This window comes from Plectropomus leopardus, chromosome 12 (genome assembly GCF_008729295.1).
Source record: "Plectropomus leopardus isolate mb chromosome 12, YSFRI_Pleo_2.0, whole genome shotgun sequence".
Classification (NCBI taxonomy): domain Eukaryota; kingdom Metazoa; phylum Chordata; class Actinopteri; order Perciformes; family Serranidae; genus Plectropomus; species Plectropomus leopardus.
The window spans coordinates 31,117,644-31,132,252 of NC_056474.1; the positions used below are offsets into that span (position 1 = coordinate 31,117,644).

The following is a 14,609-nucleotide window of genomic DNA, read 5'->3' on the forward strand; positions in this document are numbered from 1 at the left end:
AGGTAAAATCAGCATGTTTAATTATGTTTAATATTTCTCTTCACTGATATGTTAATCATCTCACTTCCCTTTAAGTTGATCTAACAAACATTTCCGAGCCTGGGGGAAACTGCCTTATTTTATGATCGTTTTTGTTCACATTAGCCAAGTTATTACTATTGAAGGGACACTGAAGGCTAAAGGGCACCAACTGCCCTCTGCCTGTGGTTCATACCTGCTTCCCTCTTGACCTTAGAGCAGAGGTGTCAGTTGAAAGAGCAGAAACAAGACTGCAGAGAGCATGTGCACCTTATCAGTGAAAACACAGATCACTGCTCTGTAGATAAGGCTCATATAAATGAATAATCGCTCTCCATCTGTCACTGTGTTGTTCTGCAGCTCTTTACACAGACTACATTTTTGAATCCTGAGCACAGAAGGAATAGCAGGCAGGAGAGGATGGGAGAAAGAGAAGGAACTGACAAGGGTGGAGAAGAAAGGCAAGAAAGGTCTTTTTTTCAAAAGTGGTGTGATTTATGTTCTTCAGCAAATCACACCTGAGAATCCTACCAAATATTTCTTCTGCAATGCTAATAGACCAAATGATTGCATAAAAACGTGTGATGGTATATGTGTTCCTCCAGGATGAGGCCGCAGTTTAACCAGCAAGGTTTGCACTCAGGACCAAAAGAAGACCTTTATTTTGGAGTTTTAACCAAAAAACATCTGATAATGATATCTGTGGCCGTTGGACTTGTCATCCTGGTGATCATCATTACTCTCGCAGCCGTGCTCTCTAAAAAGCCAGGTACATTCAAGACATTTACCATGATTATTTGATTTTGCTTACTTGATTTTGGCTATTTAGTCAGAATAAAACATCTGGCACATGCCACTCATCAAAATGTAGAAGCCTGTTAAGAAAATATTTGGTACCTGATTCAGACACATAATCATGTACAAGTTATAACGTGGTCTAACTGACCCATAATGGTCATTTGTAAAAATTGGCTCCAAAATCATCTCAAATAACATATTCTCCCACTACATCATTTCTCATTTATATATTTGGTATGTAGTAATGTATAGTGTTGAAATGTGGTTTCTAACTTGATACTAAAGTATTGTGTAACCCTAATTACTATCACTTATATGGCCTTCAATTTTTTCCTTAAAATTTGAATTACATAGTATCTCTTTTTAAAATAAAATGGAAGATGGTTATGCTGCATTGCATGCTTCTTGTATGGTTCCACTCCAAAGTTGGTTAGTCATTCTTCCAATTTTGGTGTGTTCATGAGCCTCATGTCATATTGTTTAAATAACATGGACCTGAAAAGAAGTTGTGTTGTATTGTATTGTTCAGAGCATTTAAATAATAAGTTAAACAAAAGTTGAAACATTATACCGCAAAGTTATTTGCTGCAAAAATACAAAGCCTGAAACTAGGTTTTCTGAAATATTGCTTTCCCCGACTGACACTATAAGTAATCTAGATCACTGTGCATTGACATCAACTCACAATTCCAACCTGTCATCTTACAACATACTGCATGTGAGCAAAAAATGCCATGCAGTATATACATTAATAAAACATTTCTTACAGTCAACAGAACATTTACTTTCATCTGCCATGTCTCTGCATATATGCAACACATTGTCATCTGAAGTCTTCATATATTGCCACATCTACATATTACGCTCTCTTCTGCATCTGCTCTTACATTTCGGAATGCTGCTACCATGATACCAAGCATATAAGACAAGCAAGGATTTGTGTAAAGAATTTTTGACAAGTCAGTCGACTATGTCAAGTAGGATGCAACTGCTGGGAAACACAGCAGCATCTAGATTATAAGTGGCCTGATAATGAGACTGAGATACTCTGTCAGAGAAGTGGTCTGGACCTAGGCTAGACGTGTTGGCCATCCATGTACAGGCAAAGATCTGAGAAGCTTGAGTACCTTTTTTGAGTTTAGGCGGAGTGATATACGCTCTCTGAGTGGGTTTAAACTTTATTATTTCATCCATATTCTTTCCTGGCAGACCTGGTGCTCTGGCCCCTGTGCAGAGGTGCTTGAAACTGACACAGGAGCTGTGTAAACATTATTACATAATAACTTTAGAGTGTTATTATCCAAAGATTTATTTCATTAGGACGTTCAAAGTTCTCATGATAACACACGCTGTTTATTTAAAGGGCATAATGAAACATACTTAGTATATTCATTATCAGTAAACAGCTCTTGTGGGCTTCATGTTAACCACAGTTACTAAGTCATTTCAGCTCCTATCTTGTGACTGAAAGTTCATGCCTCAAAATGACTTAATTTCATTCATGGTGGTTTTATGTGACAGATTATAGATCGCCCAGGTTTTTATACCTGTTGAAATAACCTTAAAAAGGCAAAATCAAAATCAAAATCTTGTGAAAGCAAGGTTTTATATATATTATATATATATATATATATATATATATATATATATATATATATATATATATATATAATATATATATATATATACATATATAAATCAAATCAAAATGACTCAGTTTTATTCATAACTGGTGTATGCAACAGATTTTGGCTCTTCCAGTCCTTATTACCATTGAAATACCTTTCAACCATGGCATACAGTTTTACACTTGCCAAAACCTGATTTGAGCTACTATCTTACACATGCCTCAGAACAACTTGTTTTCATTAATGACGGTTTTATGTGAAAGATTATAGCTCATCCAGTAATTTAAATACTTATAATGGAACAATACAATCCATAAATTGAAGTTTTATACCCATAAGACCCATATTTTTACAGTTGTAGATGTACATACTGGCCCAGGTGGTTTTCATTCTGAGGTCGTCAATTATCGCTGCTTTGTCAGTACTTTCGACCGACAATTACAACACCAAAAGGCACCTTTTGTGTCCAACTGATGGATGGCATTAGCTGAGAACACAGCCGGACATAACCAGTCTGGTTGCTATTATACGCCGCCAGACGGCACCACACAGATGGTGTGTGCACATGATCCGCCACAGAATGGTGAGGTTGAAACATAACGGCGTGCAGTGTCATCCCACCATGTTCATTTGTTGACATCATGATAGCGGCATCCTGGAACATCCACAACAGACACAGAAGGATACCTAAAACGTCATATGTAGACACAGAAGCCTGCAAAGTGGCAATGTGTCGACTTGGGATGAGAACATGTTGATTGTCTTGTCTAGTCATGTTGATAGTGTCTGTCTTGCTATCCACTCAGGTTGCCCAGCTGCCCCCTCGTTTTCTACTGGTGGAGATATGCTGGACTTCCTGGTTCAGTCTGGTGAAATCAGCAAACCTGACGGTCTGTTGGCTACCTGGTTTCACAGAGCCAATACCAAGGAGGAAATGAACAAAGCTCTCACAAGTAACCTTTCTTGCACAGACAGAACTGCATAGCTTTGATAGTGTTGTCCCTGAGACGTACATACTATACAAAAGCCACATCATGCTCCAATGATTTGACAGATCTGTACCGCCTTCTCTGGTTCTCTCAGGTGACTCTATGATCCTGGAGGCTGATGTCACTCTGGAGGGTTATGGCACACCAAGTGAGAAGCCAGTGCCTATCATGGCCCACCCTCCTGCCATCTATAGCGACAACACTCTGGACCAATGGTTGGATGCTGTGCTGGCCTCTAGAAAAGGTAACGTCGATTAGAACTTGTATACCTTTCTGTGTCTTCATCTGTGTGTTTGCTAATATCCATCAGATGATATTAAGAGGTAATATAGGTTTTAACGCTCTGTGTGTCCCTGCAGGCATGAAGCTGGATTTTAAGTCCCTCAGATCAGTGGGTTTGTCACTGGACCTACTTATTCAAAAGAACAGTAGTAGAGGAATAAACAGGCCTGTGTGGCTCAATGCAGACATCCTCCATGGTCCCAACGTACCAGACCTCCTGCCTCCAGTCAATGGAACCAGGTGAAAAAGACAGATTTTTTATACATTTTATACATCTGTTCTTTGTTATTTACAAGCTTGTATTGGGCATGTATTACATTTATTACTGGCACATTGACAAATTAGAAACATATTAACTCACTGCCCCATCATAACACACAGTGTAGGGGTCAACAGATTATTGACCTGGCCAATTATTGCGACCGATATTTGGCATGTTGCCAATTATCTGAATCAGTATTTTGTTGTAATGATTGCCAATAAAATTAATTAATTGAAAAGAGCAAAGAAAGTGTCAGCATGACAGGAACTTTTACATTGTAAAACCTCAGGGAGATATTTCTATTTATTTATTTTGTATTTAAATTTTCATTTAACTTTGTTTAAAAAAAAACATTGTAATTTTGCTGTATATGATGTTGAACATTTCAGTTTTTATTAAACATTTGCTAAAGGCATTTAAACTAAGTTTTGTGTTAGAGTTAGTTGTATTCCAAATTCTAAACATTGACAGACAGATTTTTATTTTTATTATAAATGCATATCAGTTCCAATATATCGGTTACTAAAAACTGGTATCTGCCCGGAAAATCAATATCGGTCAACCCCTAATACAGTGTCTCTCTTCTCTTTATTTCCGCTGTGCTTTTCCAGATTTCTGCAGTTGATTCAGGAGAAATTTCCAGATGTGACTGTGTCTCCTGGATGGCAGGTATTATTAATAGCCTGATTAAGAATTACAGTATAATTGATCATTTGATAGGTCAGTTTTTCTGCAGATCCAGCACTTTGGTCCATAGCATAAGTCAAAGATAGGTGTATGGCTAGGATTTTAGAAAGTGAGGTTTGAGAACTACATCTTCTCTGCAAGAAGTGTGAGGCTGCCCTGCATTTAACTCTAAGCCGTGCTGCGCCAAACACCAGCATGCTAATATGCTCAGCATGGTTAACAGCAGTGGCATGTCCAGACTTTTTTTTTTTTAATCTATGTTTCTAGAGCACAGCTTACCAGATATATTTCATAACTTTTTTTATCATGAACTCTGATATTCAGTAATATCCAACAAGACAAGCAGAGAACATTTATCTCCCCTATTACCGCACAACTCTCACACAATATGCCTTGAAATACAGAGGACCATTACTGTGTAACACCAGTCCTCACTTTATTAAAAATTTAATTGCTTGTGCCTAATCTTGTGTGCTAATAAAATCAAAAACATAAATAAATCTATCCATGTGAGTGGATCGTTACACCCCTACAAAACACACGGTACAGCTAAGGATGATGCGAATTTGGTCATAAACCAAAGTATTTGCCAAATTAAAATTCTGAAGATGATTGTCTTGAATGAATTGTCAGAACATTACCAAAATACAATAGAATTCATCTTGAACCAGTCTAGGAAATCCATCTGATAGTTATTAAGATCTTTTAGTAAAAACTCAAAATGTCAACATCCTGGTTGCCATTGAGGTAAAGTTGGGAGATCATGAGTCAGACTCATCACTATGGCAACATGATAAGTTTCACTTCATCAAATAATTCATTTCCTGCATTCTGGTGAACTTTTAAGCATCAAATTGTGCCTTTTCTGCCTTAGTTTATATGTGTTTTTTATACATGCTGTCATGTCATCTATGGGAAGAATCCAACAGTTGCATTGTTTCTGACAGGTGGGCTATTTCCCTCCACTTCACACTAACACCTACACCAGGGCCATGGTAGAGGGCATGTATGATATCATCAAAGATGTCCCTCAGAAGGTAAGATTTACAAGACACACAAAAATAACACAAGGTAACCCAGTATTATGAAGTATGAGCAGCAGTGTTAGACACATGTCAGACGAGAAAGCGGTATCAACAGATTCACTAACATGCCCACATGAAAGACAGGAAGAATAATCATGGTGAGGTGAGCCACTAGGTAACTTACTGGCAAGCTCAGTTCAGCTCAGCTCAACACAGTTAACCCTTTAAAACCTGGAGCGACATCACTTCTCTTGTGCTGCTTTCAAAAGCCTGTCACATGTATTTAACCTTTGAACTCTGAGAAAAACATCATTCAAAAACATGGAAAAAAGGTTAGGAGCAATTTTTTAAGATATGTTCCACAAACTGGATAGATTAGTAGATATAGAAAAATTATGTTTAAAAAGCTGGGATAATATAAACAATATATAAATACATACATTTTTAAAAAGTAAAGATACAATACAAATGGAAAAATAAAAATAAAAACCAATGTTTTGAATGATTATAATTATGTATTTAAAATTATTTTTACAGAATTATTATACATTTTTTTCCAGGCTATTTCCTTGTTTGTTTGTTTTGTGTCACGTTCTATTGGGGGGTTTTGTCATTTGTTTTCAATTATTATTATTATCAATATTATTTGGTTTGTTTTTATTGTTGTTTTTACTAATTCCCAGGCAATTTTCTTGTACTTTTTACACTTTTTCTATCGTGCTCATTGCCTTCTTCCCATGTTTTTGAAAAACATTGAGCTAATTTTCTCAGGTTTCAAAGGGTTAAAAATATAACTCACCATACAAATAAATCAATGTTTGCAAAGGTAAACTGAAGCAACACATACCAAAAGGCTCTTTCCTTATTAATAAACAACATAGTTGTTAAACATTTAAGGTCATCACATATATAAAGGGGGCTTACCTGGAGGAGGGCTGAAGCGTGCATTCATCCCTCCACTTTCCCACGGAGCGTGTCCCTCTTGTTGCAGCAGCCTGCTGCAGCGGCGTGCGCGTGCATCGAGCCTGCGTTGCTTTGTCTGGCTCCTACGAGCTGTCCACCGTCCATCCGGGTTCTGCAGTCCCGTAACCTCGGCCCGGCCCTAGGCTGGCATCTTCTGTACCTCCTCTTGGTGTCTGCTGTGCTGCTCCGCTCCACCGCGGCGTCTGGGCTCTCTTGTCTTTTCCTGTCAGCGCGCGCACACCTTGCACACCTGCGCTGCATCTGCTCATTAGCTGTGAGGAGGGAGTGAGAAACACCTGTGGAGCACAGTGCACCAATCAGCTCGGGCTGCACACAGAGGGCTATTGCACAAAACCTCGACACTGGATTAAGCCAGGAGTCACTGATAAGACAAGAACAAGCCTCACTTTTTCCGTCATCCTGGATTTCTAAATTCTACTTTACTACAACAGCCCCGGCGGGGGCCCTTCTGTGCGGAGTTTGCATGTTATCCCCGTGTCTACGTGGGTTCTCTCCTCCCACAGTCCAAAGACATACAGCTCAGGTGGATTGGTGACTCTGAATTGCCCTTAGGTGTGACTGTGAGTGTGTATGGTTGTTTGTCTTTATGTGTCGGCCCTGCGACAGTCTGGCGACCTGTCCAGGGTGTACCCCGCCTTCCGCCCGATGACAGCTGGGATTGGCTCCAGCCCCCCTGCGACCCTTACGAGGACAAGCGGTTACAGAAAATGACTGACTGACTGACTGACTGACTACAACAGCCCCTGGTGTCCTTTTAGGTGACGTGATAAACCCCTAGGGATGACAAACTTTGAAATGTTTCGAAACCTGTCTGCTCACTTGCAAAAGCTGGCAATGTGATTAATGAGATGTTGAAGACAATTCTCTGATTTTAGACATTTCTAGGATTTTCAGACGTTTCTAGAATTTTAGGACGTTTTGGGGAATGTAGGACATTTCACAGATTTGAGGACATCGCAGGGTTTTAGGACACTTAAAGGATTTTAGGACATTTCTATGACTTCAGGAAATTTCTAGGAATTTAGGGCACTTCTAGGATTTCAGGGCATATGATGTTAGGACATTTCTAGAATTTTAGGACATTTTAAAGATTTTAGGCCGTTTTTAGGATTTCAGTATATATAGAGGATTTTAGGACATTTCTAGGCATTTGGGACATAGAATGTAAGGACATTTTTAGGATTGTGGGACATTAGGGGCTTAGCTAGGACCCCTTTTGAAGGGTATGGCACTGACAAGCTTTATTTTGATGCTGTTTTACGCGCTCTGGCACCTCATGTATACTAAAAGAACAAAAACAATTCCCACTGTGAATCTTGATCTGAAGTCACTTTTCATAACATTTGATAAAGACTTGTGTTGCTTTCCTCTTAACTTTATGTGTGTGACATACAGCATTTTTGTGTTCCCTCATTAGATGTAAAAGACATATGGGAAAAATTTGACCATTATTGTAGATGTTAAAATGTGTTCAATATTAGTGCATATGAAGGGAGGACAGGTAACATCCTCACTATGGTTTCATTTGTTGACAGTCATTAAATCAAGGTATCTCAGTGAATTGCACTGTGATATTCAGATGTGTGACAATAACCTTTGTGACAGCTGATATTCACTGGGGAGTTTGAAATCTGCAATAAAAGATTTTAAAAATAATTTGTTTGTTTAGGTGACATTCCCAGTCCATGCTCTGTTGGTTCGCAGTGGCTGGCAGCACATCAGCTGGCTCCTCAGCCAGTCACCAAGGTAACACAGACACCTGACATGTGTATTATGGCAATGAGTGAAAATCAATCATTTATTAAAAAGAATGACTGTTCAAACTGGCATTTAAGCGATAATCTGAATTTCACTCACACTGTTTGCATTTCCTCTATCTCTGCTCAATTATTCCACGTCCATTACAATCTTTAACGTCATGATTTTCCAGAAAGAAGTCATATGTCTTACAGAATAAAATGTTGGCAATGTACATTTCTGCAAACTATGAATATGTTAAAAAGTTTTATATGTATCATATCACCGTGTGACATAACATAAGCTGACTTTGACATCAAGAGGTGGAGGGGACAAAGCTGCAGACCAATGTTGAAGACCAACAAACAAAACTGGGTGGCGAGTCATTGCTGTATTATAGTGAATTTTTAGGCATGCAAAGCAATTGATTTTTATCAAGACATCGTTGCTTTTCCTGCTGTGATAACTGATTCCAGAGCGGGTGTTATGAGCCAACAAATAGTCTGTTGGAAACCCTAGCCAAGTGTTTTTTGTACCTAAACGTAACAGTTTTGTTAAAAGACTCAAGGTTCGCACAAGGTCCTAGAAATGTTTAAATTTTGAGGGGAAAATGGTGGAATACCTTGAAATAGCATCCTTTCTTGACAAAGTGCTTAAAAAGTCCTTGAAATTCAACTGAGCCAACCAATGCTGTCCTATAATTTTACCAAGATTTTGTTACCAAGTCATAATTAAATTGCTCAGTTTTTATTTCTTTTAAAATTCTGACATGTCACAGTGCTAACTCTTGTGTTGTTCTTGGGGTCATTCTGACCCCAAATGAAATCTTTTGCTGTCAAAATATGTTTTTTATACTTATGTAAACAAGGTCTATTGACCCTTAATTCCAAAATGAAGGGAAAAATGCATGGTAATGGGTTGGACTGAAGTAAGGCTAAAGGTGTAACACAGAATTGATTGACAATTTATACAATATGCTTTAAATAAGTCAAACCAGGCGGGGTCAGAATTACTAATAGCAGCACCCTCTTCCAGTCCTTTCATCCTCAAATACCATTTTTTTGCTGAGACATTGCTGCTTTTTCATTGTGCCCCCCAACTGAGTATTTTTAGCCCATATGATCTTTTTATTAACCATAATGGAGTAGTTTTTGAGCTTAAACCTAACCACATGTCAAACACATTAGTGTTGAAACATAGTTCAACATATACGCTACTTAATTTTATGTATCGCAAATGTAACGTACGCATGGTTTGTGGAAAAAAACGCCAACAAAATCTGTGTTGTAGGCTGCAGACCAAGCTCAGAGATGAGCATCAGCTGGACTTTATGCAGAACGTAGACTATAGGACATGAAATAGCCTTAATGTGGCCGTGGTTTTGTTCATATTTTCACGTTCAGTTTCAATGATATTCAGCCACATGATGTTGTACCTTGTGAAACTGAATCAACTAAGACTGCTGTGTTGTTGTGCTTTGGGTTACAGGTTCAGTCTGACATTGTGGCAGGGTTCAATTAACCCAAACATCAGCGACCTGCTGTTTGTGCGTGAGAACAGTTACCCTACCAGAGTCTACTACGACATTTATGAACCAACGCTGTCTGAATTCAAACAGGCCGCAAGTAAGAAAGGAGCTCTTTGATAGCAAAAATGACAAGTGGAGTCGGTCAGTCAGTTAGTGCTTTGTTGCAAACGTATCAATAAACTAAATTCTGGGCAAAAAATGTGGAAAAGCATACACAACAGTATTTGTATTGCTGAGTACATATTGCAAAAAAATTAAAACATAGCAGGGACCAGAAAAGTCATCACTGACCCTGCACTGCTGTACTGACAGTAAAACTGAGACAAGTAATTATGTAATTATGTATGTAAGTAATTATGCAATTGTCCAAAATTCTAAAACAGAATATTTTGTTAGCATTAAACAACTACATTCATAAGGCCTTGACACTGGCTAGACTCATAGGATATGTCCTTATGGGACATGAAATATCTTTTGTAAGCTGAAGGCTGCAATTATTTTGAATTTTGTCAAAATTTTATGAAATGTCACTATTTTACCACTAAAATTTCATAAAATGTAACTGTGTGAAAAATTGTCAAAATTTCATGACATGTAACTATTTTACTATGAAAATTTCAGGAAATGTAACTGTCAAAATTGTCAAAATTTCAGGAAATCTAACTATTTTCTATGAAAATTTCAGGAAATCTAACTATTTTACTATGAAAACCACCCATTTAAATTGAGGTTATATTAACCCTCTTAACTAAGCCATTGCACCTCCTTGGGGGCGTCACTCTAGCCTGGATGTCCAAGTTTGCATTTTTCATCTTGAATTTCACCCATCCAAAACAGCAACTTCATATTTTGACTTTAACGACATCTGTTGCATGTCTGTCCGTCCTGGAAGAGGGATCCCTCCTCAGTCGCTGTTCCTGAGGTTTCTACCATTTATTTCCTGTTATAGGGTTTACTTCCATAGTTGATGAGAGGATCTAAGGACAGAGGGATGTTGTATGATGTAAGGCCCTCTGAGGTGAATTCTGATATGTGATAATGGGCTTTATAATATTTTCAAACACATTGTAAAAAATAACTCGCTGTTCCAGTTTACTGATTGATGTCGTGTTTACAGAGCAGCAGGGACTTCTGAGGAGATTCTATCCTGGAGGAAACCTGATGGATTTCCTCTTTCCAATCCGCAACTCAGACACTGACCTCCCGTCTACCGTCACGCGGCAAAGCAGCCTGGAGGTTCGATGGTTTAGAGTCACTGATCAGACCTCGGTGTTTGCGCAGCTTTCAGGTACAAACACTTTGTTTCTTCAGACTCATCATTCTCTGATGCAGTTGGCTGTCTGGTTATGCTTAAATGCTACCAAAAAACTTCTATCACAATTGTATCACTTGAAATTTTGAAAAGCAAAACTCCACAAACAGCAGTTAGAAAATGCAAAGCAAAGCAATGGAGCAGTAATCCTGTTTACCCTCTCCTTCCTGTTTGTAACACCTGTGTGTGTGTGTGTGTGTGTGTGTGTGCGTGTGCGTGTGCGTGTGTCCAGGTAGTGGTGGGGGTATGTTGGTGGTTCAGGTGACCTCTGACAGTGAGCAACCTGGAGTCCCTCTGGTAGAAGGTTCTGGAAAGAGCTCAGAGGCCCTCACGCTGCAGGTACATCAATGAAGTCTCCCTAGAGTATGAGCACACCACTGTGGGCTGTCAGTGGTCGCTGCTTTAGATTGCCAATATGGACAAACATGGTGGCTGCTCTGAAAATGTCAAATTGAAATATCCACCTGAATCTGTTTCTGAATCCATCTGAGGCAAGGGATGGGCCATGAAGTTCATGAAATAATCAGCTATTTCAATTTCTTGGAGGCCAGAAAGTGACATTATCTAAACGCCCTGTGGTACAATGATTGATCTGCATGTATAGTTGACCTTAGTTGACTCATGCTGGATGTTTTTCCAGATTTTAATCTTGTAGCAAAAGCTGAGCTGGTGTCTACTTTTGCATTTCTTTCGTCTTATTAGTAATGTTTTTGCAGCACTTCTATATACAGTATTTCTATGATCTATGAAGCATAATTGACTTCATATATGCATGTGGATAAATAGGGCCATATGCACTGATGTGTTTGCAGGACTTCCTGCAGCTGCTCGGGCAGAGAGATGATGCACCATGGGGTATTAACCTGCGGATCCACACTCAGCAGCTTCTGGAAGCTTCTCTCAAACTGCTGTCTTCAGCCTACAGCACTGAGAAGCTCTACAGGCCTGTCTGGATCAGCATGGAGGGTTTACAGAGCACTGACGACATCAAGGTTTGTCGCTTCCTTTCTGACTGATGTTTTACCAAACGTGGTTTCTGATACATAATAAATGGGCTTTTTCTAATAATATCATACCCATGAATAAAGCCTTTTTTAAACCAAATTGTTGAGAAAAAGTTCATATCAGGCCAGTATATTTCAAAACAATGTTTACAAGATGTTAGAAAAAGTTGAACTATTGTGTTAGTACGACTTAAAGTAACATGTTTACAGGTCCATCTGAAATCGTACTGATAAGAATTCCAAGAAGTTCAACAGTCCTAAATAATGTGGGTTGATTTACTCTTTAATGTATACACCTATTCTGCATATGCTCCGTAATCCCCGCATCAGGCTTTGACCTGGAAGTTGAACAGCATAAATTCATAGAAAGTTGTGAAAACAAGACCAAGGTACCAAGAAAAAAAGAGTATGTACTAAATGCACAGTGCCGAAAAGTTATCCATGTTTTGGTATGTGACTTAATAAATCAATGAGAAGAATGTCTAATAGCAACTAGTTGAAAGTGGGCATATCACCACCAACTGTGGACATACTTCCGTTAATAAATTCTCTTCCAATGCTTGTGTACTTGGACAAGGACGTCAGTCTAATTAAATGGCCAAATGGAGCTATAACTGTAGCTTCACTAAACTGTGCATGTAAACATACTAGCTATGTCATTAGGAGAAGGAAGTGTCACAGTACTGTCGTTAGGTATAGTTAGGTGCCTTCTCGAGGTGCTTGTTATTGTGCTGCTGTTCTCCCTCATAGGCTGCAATACAGTCATGTTAATCCTGTGTTGTAACCTCCTCCCCTCTCTTTCAGGAGTTTATGTCAACAGTAGAGAGACTTTTTCCTTATGTCACCCTCGTCCTGACAGAGCAGGCCTGGCCTCCTCTGCTCCCAGTGACAGGCTTGTCTCAGAGGGTGGCTTTACGCCTGAACACAGCATCACTGCCGAAAGGACAGGAGGCGCTTCACTCTCTAATGGAAATGATGGACAGGTGGACGGACCTCATAGTGGAGGACACACAAAGCAGTGCTGAAGCTTTTGCAGCCCTTAAAGGACTTATGACCCAGTGTACAGGGAGAGCAAATACCAACCTGTATTTGATATCTGCTAAGTCCTAACTGAGGGTAGATATGAACAACCCAGAATTCCAGCACTGCAATGGATATTTGTGTCATACAATCACCCCCATTTAATGTGAATATTCATAACAGCGAACATTAAAACCTTTACACATTAGTCATCAAAAACTGACTGGTATATTGGGAGGCTAATGTTATCAGCTGATACTGGCTATTTATCAATGTATACAGTGACGAATGTATGTAAGAAATGATTGTATAGAACACCAATGTGAGTGCTTGAGTTCTCATCTTCCACCGAAATAAAATTAAATGTAGGATGTCACTTGTACATATAAAATGATTTCTTTCATACCTCTAATTTTTTTTTATGGAAATCTGTCAAATGCTTGTATTTCAGTCTGAACTATAAAGTCATGTGGTGCTAGAGAAGGCAGAGGATCACCAAAATCAGTAAGACTGATCATGTTTCACCTCAAGGAATTTCACTAGTATCTTTCCAGCTGTTGCCAAGCTATTTCAGTCTGGACCAAAGTGGTGATTGACACTGCCGCCCTTAGAGCCGTGGCAGTGAACATACCTTCTACAAATCAATATGTTAGCATGCTAATGTTAGCCTTTCTCTCAAAGTACTGCTGTGCTTCAGTACAGCCTCAAAGAACTACTAGCATGGCTGCAGACTCTTAGTCCTGTTAACAGATAATGTGTTTTCATCAAGTTGATCGCTACAGTGTTGCACATTTAAGGAGGCATTTACACGGCAACAGTTCTTGCATGAAACATTAAACTTTTGTTGCGGTTTGGCCTTTTGTTCACACGACAACGTTACGTTTTTAATAGGGCCACTCTCATAGAAATATGGCCTAATCTTGCTAGAACACCATATGTCAGCATCAAACTGACTCCTGAAGTGCAGCATAATTAAGTCATGTGCTTAAATTTTGTTGTGTAGTTTACAGTTAAACTCGTACTGGAAGGACACAGCAAACACTCAAATTGTTTAAAACATTTTATCAAAAGTCCTATAAAAGAATTTATGAAACAATATTTTTATTAAAAGACAGATGTTACCATGTGCTAACTGTAGTTAGCAAATGGGTACAATTGTGTCACCACTCAATGCCACTGTTAGTGTTCCTATAATGAACCCCGTTTTTCCTATAAAGCCCACACAAGGTTAGATTTACAATAAAAAGAACATTTACCTTAGATTTGCAAAGATAAAAAATGACTTACTGACTCAATGTTTCATTTGTGTCCAAACAGTGTTATCAGTGTAAAATT

General features: G+C 38.8%; 1 protein-coding gene across 1 annotated transcript; it reads left to right on the plus strand.

Annotated features, from left to right (window-relative positions):
• The first annotated feature begins 438 nt into the window (after positions 1–438).
• Positions 439–13,628, plus strand: fam151a (family with sequence similarity 151 member A). The gene is made up of 13 exons (XM_042496942.1): positions 439–488; positions 624–787; positions 3,251–3,397; positions 3,528–3,677; positions 3,793–3,955; positions 4,589–4,646; positions 5,612–5,701; positions 8,343–8,419; positions 9,899–10,035; positions 11,056–11,226; positions 11,483–11,589; positions 12,063–12,242; positions 13,059–13,628. Exons 1-13 carry the CDS (start codon positions 439–441, stop codon positions 13,362–13,364), a joined length of 1,800 nt encoding a protein of 599 aa, XP_042352876.1. The 3' UTR covers positions 13,365–13,628.
• Positions 13,629–14,609: the final 981 nt, after the last annotated feature.